The sequence below is a fragment of the Aedes albopictus genome, chromosome 3, assembly GCF_035046485.1.
Source record: "Aedes albopictus strain Foshan chromosome 3, AalbF5, whole genome shotgun sequence".
Lineage (NCBI taxonomy): Eukaryota > Metazoa > Arthropoda > Insecta > Diptera > Culicidae > Aedes > Aedes albopictus.
The window spans coordinates 142,654,589-142,676,147 of NC_085138.1; the positions used below are offsets into that span (position 1 = coordinate 142,654,589).

At 38.0% G+C, this 21,559-nt stretch overlaps 1 protein-coding gene across 7 annotated transcripts in view; it reads left to right on the top strand.

Annotated features, from left to right (window-relative positions):
- The window catches only part of LOC109424102 (uncharacterized), a 180,485-nt gene extending 163,679 nt beyond the window's left edge, over positions 1-16,806 (top strand). For all 7 annotated transcript variants that reach the window (XM_029880209.2, XM_029880211.2, XM_029880212.2 and 4 more), the window contains one exon: positions 10-16,806. In XM_029880209.2, the coding sequence (XP_029736069.1) occupies positions 10-108 (99 nt within the window). In that variant the 3' untranslated portion in view covers positions 109-16,806. The remainder of the gene's footprint in view (positions 1-9) is intronic.
- The last annotated feature ends 4,753 nt before the right edge of the window (positions 16,807-21,559 follow it).

Genomic DNA, 21,559 nt, shown 5'->3' on the forward strand with positions numbered 1-21,559 from the left:
TCATTTCAGCTAACAACGGCCGGTACCAAATCGAATGGCGCCGCAGTGCTTTTGACGGCCGACTGCTTCGCACAGGAAAAGCTCATAAAGGAGGGAGCCAGCGTTTGAAGCGTTAGAGCATGTGGCGCGTGTGGTGAGTTTGTCATAGCTCCCGTATCTCACCTCAGCTAAACGAATTCAAATGCAGTCACGTGGTTATAGCGCTTTGACCGTTTACAATTTGTATCGTCGACACACGGCTGCTAGCAGCAGCCAACATTAGAAAAGCTTCCCACACGCGTAGATTTTAGTTCAAAAGTTAAATGTGATCAAACGAGTTAAACTCAGGCCATACGTTTTATTTTTCGTTTGCCAGGCGAGAATGTGTTTCCAACCTTTGATTTTGTTTCGGTTTTACGTGACTTTTTTCGGTTTGAGATTTAAATTTTACATCTGCGATTGGGCCTGACAGCTTCCGCGAAATCGTTCTTAACACATTTCTTTAGGAAAATCGAAAACACATTTAGAGAACAAGAAATAAACTTTGGATAATAACTAACAAAACTAGGATTTAGGGCGATTCGATCGACCTCCGTTGTTGGTCGAAGTGGCACACAACATACATCTGGATTTAGGATGACAACCGATATCTTCCCCTCTATTTCACCATCAATTAGGTTACATTCACACGTATAATGCCAACGATTCTAAATTAAAGTGTTAACGTTTGGAGGCTCAAACTTTTGAGTCAGCAGTTCTCACACGGAATTTGTTTCCAAGATTAGAAATCCCAAGAAAAATATGGCTAAGTTATGGTTCGGTGTTCATGAACTAATGTAGTCAATCAAGTGCATCAAAGTTAGAAGAAAATAACAGTCATCGAATGTCGCACTGCAATATCAAAGAAGAACCACACTTGACTCAAGCTTTTACACAAATGATAAATCTTTTCAATCTGCACTTGACCACAAAGAACAGACATTCAAGCTATATATATTCATTACCGATTTCATCATGGATTTATTTATTTTTATTCGATTGACTGTTGAACACACTGTCACACACAAACAGATATTCCAGAACTTTCTTACGATAACAACGCCAAATTCATGCTAAGTACGGTCAACTGGTGAGAGGTAGTTCCACAAAATACGAAATGCTACTGAGTTTATCACAAGGACAACATAATACGCTCAGAATACGCTTAAGGCTGTGTTCGTTAACACTTCAGTAGCCACGCTGTTGTATTTTGAACAACACGTTGATGAAAGCTCGCTCGGTACACTAGGCCTCAGTGTGGCGCTGCACGTCAGTGGTCAAGCTCGTGACAGCCGGAGGTTAAATAAAAGTCATAACAGTCATAAAAAGATCTTTGGCAGCATTCATTTATTACGTAACGCTAAAATCGGCATTTTTCGAACCCCCCTCTCCCCCTCCGTAACGCTCTTTTGTATGAAACCCCGACCGTAACGCCCGACGATACTTCCGCCCTTCCCCTAGAGCGTAACTTAATTTGTGGATGGCGCCTTTTCGATTTTAAGTCTATGTCGGTGGGATAATCTTCTTCGGTATCTTTTGCACAAAGCCTTCTGTCTGGGCAGGTGCACAGTAACTAACTGTAGTTGGATTGATATACTTTGAGAACAGTAATATAATATGTACTTGTATCATGGTACACGTTATTTAGATCTCCAAGTCAACAGTGATACCAGTACCTGTCCAAGAAATTAACCTTATGTGCAGGGCGCTTGCATCAGAATATTCCAGATTCATTTTTTACATATCCGGAGATTCCTACGTTTATTCTTTCAAAGATTTCTGTGGGAATATCTAAGGTAATTCTACCAGAGATTTTTTTGAAAAGCTTCCAAAGATTTATTTGAGATGTGCAGCAAAGATTTCTTCAAGAATTTCCCTAAAAATGTCTTTCTTCATTTCACTAGGAGTACCTATTTTCGAAAATTTATTCGAAGATTTCTGAAAAAAAAAATACTTCAGCGATAAATTCGCCCATTTCTCCAGATATTCTTTCGAGAATTCATTTTTAAATTCCTATGGAATTTTTTCCAATGAATATATCCATACTTCGTACTTAATTTCCTTCGAGAATTTCGCCACAGTTTCCTTCATTTATTCCTCCAGATATTGTTCCAGGATTTTTTTTATTTCAAATGCAATTTTTTGTATTTCTCCCATAGGAACTCCTCCAGAGAATAATTGCTTCTCGGATTCCTTCGAGATTTTATTAACAAAACTGTTTTGTTCAAACCTGCTGAAATTTCTTAGGAAATATTTCAAAAAAACACTGCCGAGATTCATTCAAAAATATATCCACAGATTCCTACGAAAATTTTCAAGGAACATTCTGTGTTCAATCCTCTAGAAATTCTTCCAAAATGTCTGGAGTTATACTCCCAGAAGTCTTTCGTAGAGATTCCTGAAAGAATTACTCCAGACATTCCTTCGTTTGTTTCTGCAGCGATTCATATTGAAATTTTTTCGGGATTCATATTGAGATTTTTCGGGAACTACTCCGGTGATTCATTTGAGAATCGATGCACGGTTTTTTTTTCAAGAATAAAAAAAATGTTTATTTTTCCAGAAATGTTTTCGAAAATTTATTCAAAGTGAGAGACTTCAGATATTTTCATAAAAAATTCTCCAAGATTTGTTTTGTAAATTCCTCAGAAGACTATTTCGTAAAAATATCCTTAGACTACTTCTGGAGTTTTCCCACAAAAAATTTCGTGCTTTCCTCAAAAGAGAATTTTAATAATTATTTTGAAAAATCCCGCAATTTCTCTCAGACAATCTTTCGAAAATTATCCTAGAAAATCCTAACAAAATGTTTTCAAAGTTTCTTCAAAATGTCTCCCACTAATTCCTTAATTCATTCGTTCAGATGTTTCTTCGATATTTTTTCCAGTATTTGCTAAAAAAAAGTTTCTCTAGAGGGTACATCTGAATTTCTAGATAGATTGCTTAGGAAATTCCCGCCAGAAAATGTTCGGGAATTACTCCCGTGACTCATTTGAGAATTGCTGCACAAATTACTTCAAAAATTCAAATAAAATTAATTTCTTCAGATTTTCGGAGACATTGAAAATGTATTTAAAGTTTTTTATGAGACTTGCTTAAGAGATTCCTTTATTTAGTTTTTCAGATTTTCCCTTGGGGTTTTTTTCTAGGAATTTTTTTGTAAATTTGTTAGGAAGCTTTTTCTTAGAAAATATCCTTAGATTCCATTTGGAGTTTTCCTACTAATTACTAATTATTCTGTCCTCCAGAGAGTATCTTGAGAATTCATTCTAAAATCTAAAATTTTGATTCAGAAGCTCTTTCAGGATTACATCCTGAGATATTTCGGAGATTCTTTCAAAAATATATCCACAGATTCCTTCGAGATTTTTTGAAGAACATTCTGTGTTCAATATTCCAGAAATTCTTCCAAAATGTCTGGAGTTAGTCTTATGTACAGTTTGCTGAAAGAATTACTCCAGACAATCTTTCGTTTGTTTCTGCAGAGATTCGTATGGAAATTTCTCCAGAGATTTACCGGGAACTACTCCAGTGACTCATTTGAGAATTGAAAAATAAAAAAAAAGTTTATTTCTCCAGAAATGTTTTCGAAAATTTATTCAAAGTTTTCCGCGAGTGGCGGCACTGTCACATGTGTTCAAAATCGTATGCTCATTTTGCCACCTCTTTGCATCTGGTCATCGATTGGCAGTCCACAGTTAAATCACAAGCGATTAGAATACGATCGGTAAGTTGTGATGAGCACTCGTGAGGTGAAATTTTGCAACATTGCTGAAGGCATTCCTCCACAGATTTCTTCGGGGATTGCTTTGGAGACTCCTTCGATTCTTTATTCTCATATTCATGGCTCCAGAGATTCTTTCAAGAATCCCTAAAAAGATTCCGATGGAAATCCATTCGGGAATTGCTCTGGAGACTATTTTGAAATTTCGTCCACAAAATCAATTGGAAAATTATTCACATAATTTTTCGAAAAATCCTTCAAACATACAATTAAAATTTTTTTCCGAACTTCGTTCGGGATTTCATTGCAACATTTTTTGGGAATTTATCTAGCAATATCTTCAGAAATGTCTCCAGAAGTTTCTTCACTCATGCCTCCTGAATTTTCTTGTAATTCCTCTTTATGTTCATTTGAGAATAGCTCAAAATATCTAAGAAATGTTATAATAATTTCCGAATGTTCTTGTGGCCAATTCTCGAGAAACAAGAGGGTTTTCGAAACAACTTGATTTAATTCTGGAACGCATCTCATGAGAGAAATTTCTTATGCCATTTAAGAATGCGCTGTAACAAATTATAGAATTACTGGAAATAATATGGTAAAACATTTGGGGTGTTTCATACGGAATCCCATGGAACTTTTTGTGCTGTTTTAGGAGGAAAAAAACATTTGACGCTTTTTTGCACATTTTGCCTGCATTTGGGAATATAATTTGTAAGCTTTTTCAAACAAAGTTCCTGTCTGAATGTCCAGTGAAGTTCATGTTGTAATTCATCTAACAGAAAAACTCTAGGAATCATTCTGATGGAACTCGAGACAGAAGAATTTTTAATGGAGATGCCAGTGTTGTTTTTTTCCCTGAATGACTTTTATCTGATTTCTTGGAAAATTTGAATACCAGTTTGATGGTAGAACTGTTAAAGCAATTTCTAGATTATTTTTTCAAGAGTTTTGACAAAAATCATGCGCTTTTCCCTTAACAACTTTTGTATTTTTAAAATTACATAATCTACCTATAGCAGGTATCAGGTATCAGAAGGCCGGCTCCAGAGGCACGTTATCCTCCATTTGGGACATTTGTGCCATCGCCAAAATAACAGCCTATTTCATCATCTACCTGAGGGAAAAGGAAGGAAAAAGGATTTGGATGAGGATAGGGACAGGTAGGGAAATAGGAAAAATACCCTGGAAGAGGGTACTAACGCACAAGCGTACCACAATGGGTTCAAACAGCGCCCTGAAAAGGGCACTGTAATAACGCATAAAGCGAAAGAGAGCCTATAGCTCTTTACCACAGCGGGTTAAGAACAACAGAATATCCTGAAGATTCAGGTTTCTGAAGTCAGTTTCACTTAATAAGTGTTTACCGAATACTCGGAGACGCAGTTGCGCGAAAACTGGACAGTTACATATCAAATGATACGAAGTTCCATAATCGGATTCACAGCTATCACAGGCAAATGAATCAGCTTGCTGAATATTCGCCATGTGATAGCTGAGTCGGCAGTGGCCAGTCAATGCTTTGACCAGCATGCTGCAATTCTGCTTAGACAGATTAGTTAGATACTTCGCCACCCGTAGAGATGGCTCAGCACTATACAATTTGGTTTGACGACATGACTCCAAACTATTCCAATATTGTCTGTGTTGAGTGACAGCCCAGGTGTGAATCTGAAGCTTAATCCAACACTTCGATATCGGAATAGCTGGCTCAGGGCCAATGAAGTCATGTGATGCTCCAGAGCGAGCTAACTCATCAGCCAATTCATTTCCAGCGATGGAAGAATGACCAGGTACCCATACAAGGTGAACAGCGTTTGCTGAATTCAGCTCCTCGATTTGAGTTCGACAAGCGATAACTATCTTCGACCTGGAGTTGGCCGAAGCAAGTGCTTTAATAGCAGCCTGGCTATCTGAACAGAAGTATATTACTTTGCCCATTACGTGCTGCTGAAGTGCTGATTGCACTCCGCACATAAGAGCAAAGATTTCGGCCTGAAAAACGGTACAGTGTCTACCAAGTGAATAAGACTGATACAGCCTTAGCTCACGAGAATAAACACCAGCACCTGCTCGACCTTCGAGAAGGGAGCCATCAGTGTAACATACGATGCCGTCTGAAATACTTCTTTCCAGATAACCAGATGTCCACTCTTCCCGGGAAGGGAATTTCGTGGAAAATGTCCTATATGGAAAATTACAAGCAATTGTAAGATCACTTGGAGCAAGGACAATTTTGTCCCAATTCACCAAAAGTGGAAACAACGAGGTGTGTGTTGAACTGCGGTTCACAGGAGTTTCCTCTAGTAGACCGAGTACCCGTAACCGGTAAGTGCAAGAAAGGGCTTCTTGTTTGAGATGAATGTGTAGTGGGGCAACGTCAAAGAGAACTTCTAGCGCTGCCGTAGGAGTTGAAGAGAACGCTCCAGACATCGCCATTAAGCACATCCTTTGGAGATGGCCTAATTTTGATTGGACCGTTCTCACTTCACCCTTATGCCACCACACAAGACATCCATAAGCCAATATTGGCCGAACCACAGTTGTGTAAATCCATTTGATATACTTGGGTTTTAGACCCCAAGTTGTACCAAAAGTACGCCGGCATTGCCCGAAGGCCATACAAGCTTTCTTGATTCTGAACTCAATGTGAGGTGTCCAGGAAAGCTTGGAATCAAGAATGACTCCAACGTACTTTACCTGTTCAGTCACATCGATTTCAGAATCAAAGAGACGCAAAGGTCGAACGCCATTACGGTTTCGCCTTTCCGTGAAAAGAACAATAGATGTTTTACTCGGATTAACCGAAAGGCCATATTGGCGACACCAACCCTCAACTACCTGAAGGGCGTTTTGCATCAGGTCGAAAAGGGTGCTGATGCACATACCAACTAACAATGTTAGGTAGTCGTCGGCAAAACCATAAGTAGGAAAACCGCTATTATTGAGTTGCCTCAAAAGCGTATCTGCTACGAGATTCCACAAAAGCGGTGATAAGACTCCCCCTTGGGGGCATCCACAAACACTCAATTTCCTAATCCCTGCTAGACGCAATGTCGAGAAGAGATATCGGTTTTTGAGCATTTGGTGAATCCAATTGGAAATCATTGGAGATATACCATGACTCCGTGCGGCTTCCAATATGGCATCGAAAGGCACGTTGTCAAAGGCACCCTCGATATCTAAGAAAACACCCAAACAAGATTGCTTTTGAGCGAATGCTTTCTCGATATCGTAAACAACCTTGTGTAAAAGAGTCACAGTGGACTTACCAGATTGGTAGGCATGTTGGTTCACATGAAGAGGCACGTTGGCCAGATGAACATCACGGATGTGATGATCCACAATGCGTTCTAAGCATTTCAGAAGAAAAGAGGTCAAACTGATAGGTCTGAAACTCTTTGCTTCTTCATACGACGCACGACCCACTTTCGGAATAAACTTTACAGTAATATCCCTCCAGGATTTGGGAATATACCCTGTAGCAAAACTGCAAACAAGTAGTTTTTTCAAAACATGTTTGAAATAATCAAATCCCTTCTGAAGCAAAATAGGATAAATCCCATCTGCCCCAGGAGATTTGAAAGGAGCAAAGCTATTAAGAGCCCACTCAATCGATTCTATAGTTACAATACTCCGAGCCGAAGCTAAAGAATCATAACTACAAGAAAAGACATCAGGATCATCCGAAGATGTAATATCCACACATCCAGGGAAGTGTGTGCTGAATAAGCATTCTAGAACTTCCTCATCAGAGGAAGTCAGATCGCCATTTGGCAAACGAAGTTCGTTCACCCGGAAATCCTTAGATTTCGCAAGGATTTTGTTTAACCGACTGACTTCACTCAAGCTGGAAACATTTGTACAAAGGTTTTTCCAGCCGGATCGTTCAGCAGACCGGAGAGCTTTCCTGTAGGCCTTGCGAGCCGACCTGAAAGCCTCCGAACCAGCCGAACGTCGTCTGTTCCAACTCTTTCTACATTGTTTCCTGAGTTTCGCCAGATCGGAGTTCCACCAAGGGGTTCCTCTTGTGATCTTCACAGACCGTAGAGGGCATGCTTCTTCAAAAGCTTCCATGATGAAGGTCGTTGTAGTATCAACGGCATCATCTAAATCACTTGGAGTGTCAATGGATGGTGAATATCCATGAAATTTGGCTGCAACCAAATCAGTATAAAGATCCCAGTTTGTTGACCGAGGATTCCTGAAACGCAATGTTTGCGAAGTAACATTTAAATGTTCAAAAAAGATATAGCGATGGTCAGATAAAGATTCTTCATCTGACACATGCCAATTGGTCAGCTCGTGACTAATTCTGCTAGAGCAAAGCGTTATATCTAACACTTCCTCTCTAGCAGATACCATGAAGGTTGGGCGGTTGCCTATGTTAAGTAATGCAAGATCTGTACTACTTAAGTACTCCATCAAACTGGAGCCTCTCAAGTTAACGTCTGAGCTGCCCCAGATGATATGGTGAGCATTAGCATCACTGCCAACAATTAGCGGAAGGCCTTTTGAAGTGCAGTATGCGATGACTTGTTTGAAAGCATCCGTAGGGGATGGTTCATCATGTGGTAAATACACAGAACAATAGACGTATTTCCTGTTGAGGTTTCCAACAGATACATCAATTGTGATAGCACATACATCTCTGGTGGTTAGTTCAGAGATGAGTGTAGCAACTATTGCGTTGTTGACAAGCACACAGGCTCGAGGCATGACACGCGAGTTTGCCATTTCATGTTTACTGAAAGTGGCAAACACCGGGTTCACAAGGTTTCCTAGATAGAAATTTCCCTTACGAAAGTAAGGTTCTTGTACCAAGGCCACTTGGGCTGTACCATTTTGCATAAGTCTGCAAAGATTGATCGTTGCTGTTCTTTTATGCTGAAGATTGATCTGAGCTATCCTAACCGTAGCCACTACCCAAACTAGGTAAGATTAAACTCTTCGCAACAGCAGCACAACAAAGAACAGCAACAATAAAACCAAATCGGTATCGATTGGAAAACGCCAAAGGCGAGGATACACAGAATACACTGTGTAAATCGCATAATGCGAAACCATATAGGTGAAAATTTAAACTAATTAACAACATCTTCATAATCCCGCCCTTATTTAGCCTCAAGTGAAACTAAAGAAGGGCAGCTGATTGTCTCGGAGAAACACAAGGTCCACTGCACCATTGCTCCGGTTAGCGCAGTAAGGGCTACATACTGTGGAGGGCGCCCTGGTACTCCACAGGCTCCGTTAGCGGTTAGGTTTTTATTAGACCCCCCTAGCCATTCATTCCTAGGCACGGTAAGCATAAAGCCGCATCACACCATGAATTAGGGGTCACCTGTTGGTGGATTCTTACCACCGGAACAGGCGGTCCGTAGTGTTATTCTTAGCCAATTGAGACAATCGCTACCGACACTACACAGCTATCTAGGCTGATCGAGAAAAGAAGTTAATATTGATGATCAACTTCATACGGACTCGAACAGCCGTAGAAAAACTCTAGGAATCATTCTGATGGAACTCGAGACAGAAGAATTTTTAATGGAGATGCCAGTGTTGTTTTTTTCCCTGAATGACTTTTATCTGATTTCTTGGAAAATTTGAATACCAGTTTGATGGTAGAACTGTTAAAGCAATTTCTAGATTATTTTTTCAAGAGTTTTGACAAAAATCATGCGCTTTTCCCTTAACAACTTTTGTATTTTTAAAATTACATAATCTACCTATAGCAAGCATTTGTGGAAAAACCCAGGAAGAATTTTTGTTTCTAAATAAATCATTAAGTATTTTAGAGAGTTCCTGGAATATTCAGAAATTCAGGTGAAATTGCGTCTAAAGAAAAAAAGAAAAAAAACTTGATGATATTTAAAAAATGAATAGTAGTATTCATGGAAGAAAAAATAGCTGGCGATGGTATTTGGAAATTTTTAGAAAATATCACGAACAAAAACCCAATTAATCACGGATTTTAAACCCGTTTCCAATGATTATTTTTAAGTTCAGAAAAAATACATAAACCAGATTAGGAAACTTGAATAAAGCAGGGGATTTTTTTTGCAAACTACCAATCAAAACATATTAAAAAAAACATGACAACTAAACTTTTGTAAAAAAAACCCTAATTAATCCACCTAGCGGTGATGGCGCCTTTCTCGTGCCTTCGAAACTCCATTTCAATAAAACTCAAGCGAAATGTTGATGTATATCGCACTTTCATACAATTAACAGAAATCCATTTCATGATACCAGAAATCATATCGGTTATCTGGCTTTTAATGTTTGAACCTCAAACTCTTAAGCAAAAGACGCTATCTTGACTTTGAAGCTGCCATTTAGGATTTAAGATTGCCATTTGAGATGTTCTGGTCGCCATTTTTTGTCCAGGCATCTTCCTTTATGAAAAATATACTTCATTAAACAGCCGCCATCTTGATTTTGGACCAACATATTGGATATTCAAGTCGCCATTTTTGGAATCCAGACATCTTCCCCTTACCAAATATACCAAAAATGCATTTCTTCAGGCCCTAAAACTCCATTAAAGAGCCGCGATTTGAATTCAGAGCCGCCATCTTAAATTTTAGATCGCCATCTTGGATATCCTGATCGCCATTTTGGACTCTGGAAGTCTTCCCCATGCCAAATATACCAATATTGCATGGTTTTAGAGCCTAAAATTTCATTAACCGTTATGTGTCCGACAAACTTTTTGCTTTTTTTCTACACCGTGCTTTTTAAATGGGCGCTGGGTACCCGGGTACCCTGTCGGCCACATAAGGGTTAAACAGCCGTTAGAGCCATCTTGGATTTTAGATCGCCATCTTGTACATTATGGTCGCCATTTTTTGACTCCGGACATCTTTCCCATACCAAATATACCCATATTGCATGGTTTTAGAGCCTTAAACTTCTTTGAACAGACGCCATCTTGAATTTGAAGCCACCATCTTAGATTTCAGATCGCCATCTTGGATATTCTAGTCACCATTTTAGGAGTCCAGACATCTTCCACATATCAAATATTCCCATATAGCATGCTTTGTGGGCTTCGTGGCCGAGCGGTTAGAGGCGTCAGTCGTTTAGGTGTCTCGTAAGCCTAGGAGTGAGGGTTCGATTCCCGCCCTAGTCGGAGAAAACTTTTCGTCAAACGGAAAATTTTTCACTGGGCCACTGGGTGTTATATGTGTTGTCCGTTGTTAAATGTTAGTAGTGTTCAGTCTGTAGAGGCCGCAAGGTCGAAGACGGTGTAATTGTCTTTTTTTTAAGAGCCCAAATCTCTATCAAACAGCCGCCATATTAAATTTTGAGCCACCCCCTTAAACATTTGGCTGCCATCTTGAATTTTCGGCCGACATCGTAGAGCTTCTGGTCTCCAGTGTTGATTTCCGCACAAAACTCGTCAACCATGTTAAAGGTTACAAAAATCGCCGCAGTTTGATGTATCGCATGATGGGGCTAGTTCAGTTTTATATACGACCAGTTTTACCGGTGCTGGTCCGGATCACTGAAATGGCCATAACTCCGGAACGCTTTGGCCGATCTGGACCATTTTTGATAACAAACAATTCCGGTTAGATTCAAGCTATAATCCGAAAAATCGGCCAATGGGAAATGCCTTAAAAGTGAGTGAACTTATTTTGCGCACATACATACATACATACACACATACAGACATAATCTTAATTCGTTGAACTGACTTGATTGGTATATGCGACTTGATCCTCCGAGCGCTTTTTTTCGAAAAATCGTTTTTTGAGTGAACATATAATTTACTAAGTGTACGAGAAAGGCAAAACACTACTTTCGAGCTTTTTAGCTTTAGTTATCTATTTAAACCAATACATTCCAAGATCTTTTTTGGTTGCAAATAAATAATCTCTCAAATGCGATAAGTTTGACCATGTTCAAGTTATGGCCAGTTTGAGACAAGCAAAGTCAAAAACATGTAAAGTTCAATTACTACGTAACGGTTGAGATTTGACCATATGCGTAAAACATTTTTTACACCGGTCTGAACCTGTTTGCTTGCTAACGTTCATGAGGTTATCAAAAATCCTAGCTTTGTTGTGTCGCATATATTTAGCCGCTTTCGGAGGGACACTCGGAACTGCTTACGGCACTACCGGCTGTCCCTAATGTGGACCTATTCCTTTGATAACCAGTCATCAGGTTATCAGAAAAGCCGTTCTTTGTTGTATCGCATGCATGGGTAAGGTACTCTTTTTTATTTGGCCACATCCGTCGGGACCCCTGGAACCGGTTCCGGACAACTACCGGTTCAGACATGGTCTGATACTGTTTTCCTGCTAACCGTTAATCAGGTTATCGAAAATGCCGCTGTTTGATGTGTCGCATGCATGGGTTTGGTTCACTTTTATATTTAGCCATTTCCGGAGCAACACCCGGAACTGGTTCCAGAATACAACCGGCTGTCTCTAATGTGGTCCTAACCTATTTCTTTGATAACCAGTCATCAGATTATCAGAAAAGCCGTTATTTGTTGTATCGCATGCATGGGTTAGGTACTCTTTTTTATTTGGACACATCCGTCGGGACCCCCGGAACCGGTTCCGGAACACTACTGGTTCAGATATGGTTTGATATTGTTTTCCTGCTAACCGTTCATCAGGTTATCGAAAATGCCGCTGTTTGATGTGTCGCATGCATGGGCTTGGTACTCTTTTATATTTGGCCACTTCCGGTGGGACATCTGAAAGCGGTTCCGGAACACTACCGGTTCAGATGTGGTCTGATACTGTTTTCCTGCTAACCGTTCATCAGATTATCGAAAAAATCCGCTGTTTGATGTTTCGCATGCATGAGTTATGTTCAATTTGATATTTGGCCACTTCCGGCGGGACACCCAGAACCGATTCCGGAACACTACCGGTTCAGATATGGTCTGAGACTATTTTCCTGCTCACCGTTCATTAGATAATCGTAAATGCCGTGGTTTGATGGGTCGCATGCATGGGTTTGGTGCATGTTCATGTCTGGCCCCTTCCAGGGGTACCGATCCGGAACACCTAAATGGCCATAACTCCGGAACGGCTGGAGCGATCCGAACCATTTTCAATTGGAAACAATGGGACCAGATTCTGCGTCGAATGAGCCGTTGATCGTTAAAATCGGTTGATATTTACTATCTAAAAGTGAGGTGACCTTTTTTTGTACACATACACACACACAGACATCATCTCAACTCGTCGAGCTGAGTCGATTGGTATATGAAACTTGCCCCTCCGGGGACTCTATCAAAATTTCATTTTTGGAGTGAACATGTAGCCTTTCGGTACACCTTGGTGTACGAGAAAGGCAAAAAAACACGTTAACCCAGTGCTATGGGGCACCAATCCAAGTACTGATCAAGCGCAAAACGGAACAACAGTACGGATCTGAGTGTGATACTAACCCGTTAACGCCCAATGTGTCTGACAATTTAAATCTTCATAAAAATTTGTTATCAACAGTCAAGTTTCTATAAAATAAACATGATTTCACGAAAAAAGGAAGACTGTGGTGTAGTCTCAAAAAAGTCTTCAATTGGATCCCAACATCATCTGATCATTTTTGCAAGCTCTACTTTTTAGCACAACTTTAATACTTGCGGAGCGGATCTGGTGTGACGGTTAAAGCACGTGGTTATCACGCCGTGGACCTGGGATCGAATCTCACTCCCGACAAACTCGTAAAATGTGAGTACTTCCTTCGTACACACTAAACGCTTTCAGAAATATTTTGCTAAATTCTGCCGAGCTGAAGGGTCCAGCAATTTTTTTTACTGAACTTTCAGAAAAAATTGCTGAATTTCAGCAAAACGTTACTGGTGATCAGCAGAATTTACTGAACAAATCAGCAAAGTTTTGCTGAATTTCAGCAACATTTTTGCTGAAGCCTTCAGCTCGGCAAAATTCAGCAAAATTTTGCTGAAACTCTCGATCGATTTTTGGTGTGTAAGGAAAGTAAAGCGTGGGTCCCGAGCTGAATTAGCCTAGGGCTAAAAATCTCGTTAATGCAGATAAACTTTAATACTCTCGTTGTAATCTAATCCGTATAGAAGCTATAAAATAGATGCAATGAATCTAAAATGAGTGAAAGATAGGATAACTACTCAAAAACAATAAGAAAATGACTGACAGATGGCATCATTTTTAACTACCGATATCTATGTGTATCAAAAAGCCTATTTCTCTGTGTTTCTCTATTTTCTTTTACTATCGCACTCTCATTAGCTCGAACTATATCTAATATTCTTTCTCCCTCTGTCGAGATAACTCAGACATTTTTCATAAATTGCGTAACGTTATTCAAGGAAGGAATAGGTCAACAACAGTGCTACGCTTCTTATTAAATTTCAAACATTTCCCTACAGATTTTCTAAATCAACCCCTGCAGTATTCTTTGAAGGAATGTCGGGAGGATTCCCTACATGAATTCTTGGAGAAATATTTATAATTCTAAAAGAAATCCCCGCTGGAAGTTTGACAGGAATCCCTGAAAGAATCAAAGAAGAAATCCAAGAAACATTTTTTGAAGAAATCCCTAAAAAACTCGGAAATAGTTTTTGAAGAAATCCCATCAGAAATTCCGGTAAAAATTCCTAATATATCCGGGATTGCATGAAGAAATCTTGAAATTGGATTTCGACTGTTGGGAGGTGGCTTAGCAGTCTGGATGGGAATTAAAAACGAGTTGTTTCAATCTTTCCCGACGTTTCGATCTGTTTGGGATCTTTTTCAAGGGTTCGATTTGTTACTGTTTTTTTGTCAAACAATTCGAATCCTTGAAAGAGATTCCAAACGGATAAAAACGTCGGGAAAGATTTAAACAACTCGTTTTTAATTCCCATTAAGACTGCTAAACCATCTCCTAAAGCTCGAAATCTCGGAAAAAAATCAATATTCTTTCTTATTCCTTTCCTGGAATAATCCCTTAATGAATTACAGCAGGAAAGCCAAAGAGAATACCTAAAACAATCCTTGTTAGGATTTTCTAAAGCAATCCCTGCAAAAATTTATGAAAACATCCAAGGAGCAATCCCTACAGAAATTCCGGAACCTAGCCACCAAGCAATTTGTTTTGCTGATGGCTAGGTATGGGGAGTGTGAGAGTAAGTCTCGGCTTCATAAAAACAATTCGCTCTCACTTGTAGTTATTGGGCACACACGCGAGTGTGTTGTGGATTGGCATCTAAGCCATCTAAGAGAGATGGGTTTGTGAAAAAGGAGTGTTCACAATGTGGCTTCGGAGTCAGTTTGGCTTTCTATTTCGCCAAATCATTACCTGTTCTGTGGCTTAGTTGGTTAAAGCATCGGTCTAGCGAATACGCAGTCGTGGGTTCGAATCTCACCAGAACGCGTTCTTTTTTCATGAATTTCATCTCTCAATTTGTCAATTAGCAACATTTCGTGTCATCTAATTACAAATTCTTCCAGTAAGCTCAAATGGACTTAAAATCAAAAAGGTTCACCTCATTATTTTGAAAACATTTCTTTAGTTTCATGAACACCGGACATAACTATTTCTCATATTTAGTGAATTTGTTGGGAGCAGTATTTGATATAAATTTAATCTACAGCACTTGGTTTGAACAAAGAATCGAATGACTTTTCCACTGAATAAAAAGAAACAAAATCTCCTCACCATATATACCTATACGAATTAAGTAGAATGATGTAGTGTTACGATTGTTCCCGTATATTTTTCTCACCTCAAACAAATAACAGTTCAATGAAAAAAAAAAAAACAATATTTAAACACATACTAGAAGACAAAAGAAAGACACGTTCAGCAAACTTATTTGGTAGCGTTTGCAAGCGCCAAAGAGAAAACACAAAGAAATGAATACATACAGTTGCAAAAAAAAAAACAAAAGTTTTCGTAGAAAATTAACTTGCTTGAAATAGAACAAACTGTAAAACGAAACAGAAAACAAGAAAAAATAAACCATATAGTCCGTAAGCGATGTAAAGGTATGGCAGAAGCAGAATAAACAAAAACAAAACAGAAAATATATTCATCAGCTGTGATCATTTAATAAGTATAACAAATGAAGACAAATATGTGACGTATGAGATAAACATTAAACAAAATGAGGAGAAAATTCTCATAATGGAGAATTTCGGAGTAAATCCTTCTGTTACTACTACTACTATAGAAACCCGCAACCCATTGGAGATGAATTGACACCATGAGATTGACTTGACGTGGTCCGATTTGTTCGAGTGAGATGGTGATGAAGGATTAATGCTTATCTTTTGTTATTATTTCCCCGATTGTTTAAGTATTTGCGTGAATGTCAGGGATTGATGAAAACTACGGCGAAGTCAAGTGGGAATAGACTCAAAACAGATCAGGTGCCCGATTGCCAAACTACACACGTATGAAAGATGAAACCCAAAACCAACACAATGGAAAGAAGTGGATCAAGCAGCTATCGATAGCGCAACTTAGATGTAAAACGAACGCGGCGACAGATTGTAATGGAAATGTGACCTAAATGATATGCAATTGCCAACAACCAGTTTTCTAATTTGTGATTTCAACATCGTACTTGCTCAAAGCTACTTTCCCGAAAAAGAAAAAAAACTAGAACGAAGATTCGAACGAAAGACAACACTACTGACTATATTTGGGTATGAAATGATCTTTTGTACATAGGACGCTGAAACGAACTCTGATGTAAATATTTTTCTTACAATTCCTAATTTGTACGCTGATTCGGTGAGATTAGTTAGCCTCTATGGGAACGAAACGTGGAATATGGATTTGCCTGATTGGATGTTGTAGAAAAGCGCGACACAGAAAGAGGAGCACGACTTGAGGAGGACTTTGATTCGTTGCGTCGGTAATCGAAAGCCGACGACGGACGGTTTACAAACACACACCAACTGTAAGAATAGGAAACAGAAAATCGAGTGCGGTTCGGTCTGAACGGGACGACGTCTAGAGTAAAGTAAATAATTATTTTTGAAATTGTAACGCTAACTCACTATATGAATAAAAACAAACACTAGAAGAAACAATTTATGAAATTCAAGTAAAGCTCGTTCCAATCGTAACTAGAGGTTTGGTTTTGTGGTTTGGCATTTAGAATTCTTCGAAACTCCTTGAACACGTGTTACATTAGTGGAAGGGGATAGGGGTGCGGAGAATTATGATCAGAAAGCAATTGAAACACGTGCACTGCATCTAAAATTCATCGATAGGGTTTCCGGAAGTCGACCAAATGAATCAATCACGTGCTAGACAGACGATCAGATGGTGAGTTTTACTTTTCCAGAAATAGCCGTCAATGCACAATGGTCCGAGGGCCGCATTTATCTGGAAAACAATAATTACACCTAAACTATTAGATTTAGCTATATGCTGTCTTCGCGCTAGTCTCTTCATATTTTTTTAACATTTCCTTTAACAAGTTGAAATTAGAGTGGTCCAAATGGGTCTCAAGATCACAATGTTAACTTTTTATTGTTTCCATATAGAGCAATAACATGTTCTACAAAGTTGAAAATCACTTAATTCTTTACTTACAACATTACCTTAAAAATCTCGCCTGTGATTTTTTTCTTTAAGTTCGTTCAGGACTTTTGCTTGGGCAATTCAAATTGGATTCGTAAGTTTTGTTTCGAAAAATGTGTGAGTCTTATAATAGAAATTTAAACAAACAGTGAAAATTAAACACTATTGGCAACCAAGATGAGATTTGTTGAGAATTTTGTCAAAAACTTCGTGCTTTGTGTTTTTATGTTCTTCAGAAAGGCGAAATGTGAAATATTTGCTCAGCGTTGCATTGACAGCGCTTAAAAACTGCAACTAATTTTTAAATGATTCATAATCACATTTTTAACAAACTTTCATTAGATTCGTATCACTTATAAATAACTATAAAGCTGGCTTCGTGACTTAGCTGAAATACCGAAAAATTTCGGAGTTGCGATTTCGAATCTTACCAGAACGGATTGTTCTTTTTGCTTATTTATCATTTAATTTGTGTTCAACACTGTAAAAATTGATTAGCATTTTTTTTAGTTTGGTTTCTTAATAAATTTAACGAGTTATTTAAAATAATCGTTCAAAAATTTCGATTCGTCTTAAAGTACTCCGCGGGCCGCATCTTAAGGCTTGGAGGGCCGCAGGATGAGCACCACTGGCATAGCATAACATGAATACTTGCACAAATCTTGGATGGAGTTGCATAGTTGAATATATCCATTAACATTGCTGATGTCGCTACTATCTACAATGTCATATACCCACTCAGCTCCACACACCTGGCCAAGTCCTTGCAAGCATTTATAAATCCCTTCATCAACTTAGAAAGAGCCCAGAACTGAAGCAGCTTCCAATAGATGAAAGGATATTGAAAATAGCGAATTTTCGATTTATATGTAGTAATATAATAATATAGGGCACAAAGAGTGTAATCAGAAAGATCTCACCTCGATTGCTACTCGCTCGCCGCGGCCGCACTTGATCAACCCCCACTGGGGCCGGTTCGGCACGCCGGAAGGGTCACACTTACGGTACTTTTCGCAATGATAACCCGATGGCTCCGGAGGTCTGCCGAAATCAATAAAATGCTGTTGCTGCTGAACTGATCCAGCTCCATAAGCCTCTTCCTCTGAGATGCACTTATTTAGTACGGTGAAAATCGAGTGAGTTTACTATAAAATGGAACAAACTTCACACTTCCCTTTCAATTACGTTAAATCACTGTCTCACTATCGGATGGCATATAAACAAGCTGTTTCACTCCATCCGATTTAAAAATTTCAAAAATTTCACGGAAATGAAAAAACGCGTGACAAAAAACCCACCGAGCCGCAATTGCGAACAGTTAAAAAACTTCACTATTTTTTCCCAATCTTCACCATTTTCTTGTAGGCGTAAAACAACACTTTCATTTGTTTTCCTTTCAAATTATTAAACAACTTTAAACGTTTTTCATTAGAACCTTTGATCAAACAAAACTTAAATTGTATTTCTTGATTGACGTAGCGAATGGAAAACTTTTTGTTTTCCACAAAACACTAACTTCCCGGGTGGCGTAGTACTGGCGGCCGATCCACCAGCGGTAACGTCACAAGCCACTGCAAACCATATGATGGTGCTACCATGAACCATTAACCATGCACAGAACTGCCGTACTAAGCATATGTACAGGGGATACTCAAAATAACTGGGACAGGTAAAATTTTCACTTTTCAAAAAATGTTCAACTCGCAGTAACTTTTCGAAAAAGGCATCAAATATTCTCAAATTTTTACTGTAAGTTCATCAACTAGTTGTGTCACGGTGTGTTGTGTAGAACAACTTTATAATAAAAAAATAAGTAAGTCTGAAATTTTGCCCAGTGATACTTTGGGCCATTCCCTTCAATTTACTGGGTCGGTTGAAAACATCCATCGGGGGGTCTAGAACAAAAATTTTTTTTAAGGTTTTTCATGCAAAAACTGTTAAAAGCGCATATTGTAAATTATTGCATCTCCAACAAATATTCACAACTTTTTTGTATTTGAGGCTAGAACCATAAAATTTTCAGGCGTTTCGAAGTAGTATGCGTAGATGACTGTGTGAAAATTTCATTAAAATATGTTGAATGGTTTTCAAACAATAGTAAACCTATCAAACGCTTTCTAAAATACTAAGCTTAGTAGCAAAAGTCCAACAAAATATCTATATTTTTTATATAATAATACATGAAAAATTTTTAATGCTAAGGACCTTGAGTCATAATGATGGCGGTATGTACTGTGAAAACTTGTTTTTCAAATAATGAACAATTACATAGTCAAATACATGAAAGGAAAACACACACATTGCCATTATGTAGCTTTTGACTAAAGTATTAATTATTTATCTGAAGAACGCGGTTTTGCATATACATGTTCATTTTTTCCATTTTTTTTAAAATGATTAAGGTCTTATCTAAGTATCAGATTGCAAGCGAAAGGCTTTAGGAGAGCGTGGCGCAATAATTTGGATTACAAAAAACTGTTTGTTATTTTTTTCGAAAGATATAGATTTATGTTGAAAATATTCTACTAGTCAACGACGCCCTAACAATGATCAATCACTCTTCCTCATGCTTGGAGGAAACCACAGAAAATATTTTTGGGACATCATATGCAAATTGATAAGACTATTTAAACCATTGTTATCCAATTTATTTTTCCTTGGCTTTATGCTGTACAGCCTAATTTCCATGCCTAATGTAGAAACATTTTCAATAAGTACTCCGTTCTTTAAAATCTTCTTTCAGAACTTATTATTAGTTATTTGTTAATAAATGGTGGCATAAGTAATAAGCATCATGTTGCTTTTAAATTCAAAGACAAACTTAAGTTGACGTCCAACATCTATGTCAAATATCGTGGAATAATCCGGAAACTATGTTTAGTACCGTAAAGTTGCCCTTGATCGAATATTGCCCAACTGAATTCTGTTTTGATTTCAGTTCTCGTTATTGTGTCCTGTCTTGGTTTAATGTGGACTCATACCCACAACTTCAATGTTATTATGAGGTCTTTAACAGAGTTAACTTGTTTTTATTCATTGACTAAGGTGAAAAACTATTCGATTTTGAGCTTGTAAACATCAATTCCAAAATAATTTAGTTTCTATACTTTTTCTTCGAAACAGAGATGTTTCCCAATCCTCGAGTGCTTTTCTTGGCTTACCAAATAACATTCAAATATTTTCTTTAGGGAAGGCCGACATGCTCAGCAATCATGATAATTGTGTTTATTATAGGATTCGTAATAGAGGCATACTTGTACTTGTGAACATGTATACGCAAAACCACGTTCTTGAAATATATAATTAATACTTTAGTGAAAAAGCTACATAATGACAGTGTGTGTTTTCCTTTCATGTATTTGACTATGTATCTGTTCATCATTTGAAAAACAAGTTTTCACAGTACCGCCATCATAATGGCTCAAGGTGTTTAGAATAAAATATTTTTCATGTATTATTGTATAAAAAAATATAGATATTTTGTTGATCGTTTGCTACTAAGCTTAGTATTTTAGAATGCGTTTGTTAGTTTTGCTATTACTTAAAAACTATTCAACATATTTCAATGAAATTTTCACACAGTCATCTACGCATACCACTTCGAAACGCCTTAAAATTGTATGGTTCTATCTTCAAAGACAAAAAAGTTGTGACTATTTGTAGGAGATGCAATAATTTACAATATGCGATTTTAACAGTTTTTGCATGAAAAACCTTCAAAAAAAAAATTTGTTCTAGACCCCCCGATGGATGTTTTCAACCGACCCAGCAAATTGAAGGGAATGGCCCAAAGCATCACTGGGCAAAATTTCAGACTTACTTATTTTTTTGTTTTAAAGTTGCTCTATAAACACACCGTGGTGTATCAGTGGACAAAATTTGGAAAAGATCGGATTATTCTGCACGAAGTTATAAAGAATCCAGAAAAAGGTATTATTATCCGATTGCCAACTTTGAGCTGTTATATCTCCGGATTCAATGAACCGAATGCAATGAAATTTTGATCATTTACGACTTATATAATGAGCTATTAAAAACATTTGACCAAACTTAAAATTCTTTACACGAGAGAAAATTGTAACGATTAGATAATTTTTCTAATATAACACCAATTTATCCAAAACTTAGTCATCGTTTCAAAATTCGAGATAGTAATTATAGTTCATTTAAATTCCCTCTAATTGACTTGAATATATTTATGTTTCAAAGGAAAGCAACCAAATAGCCGGCATTAAATTGAAAAAGTAATGGGATCCATATGAAAAATAGATAAATTTACTAAAAAAACATAGA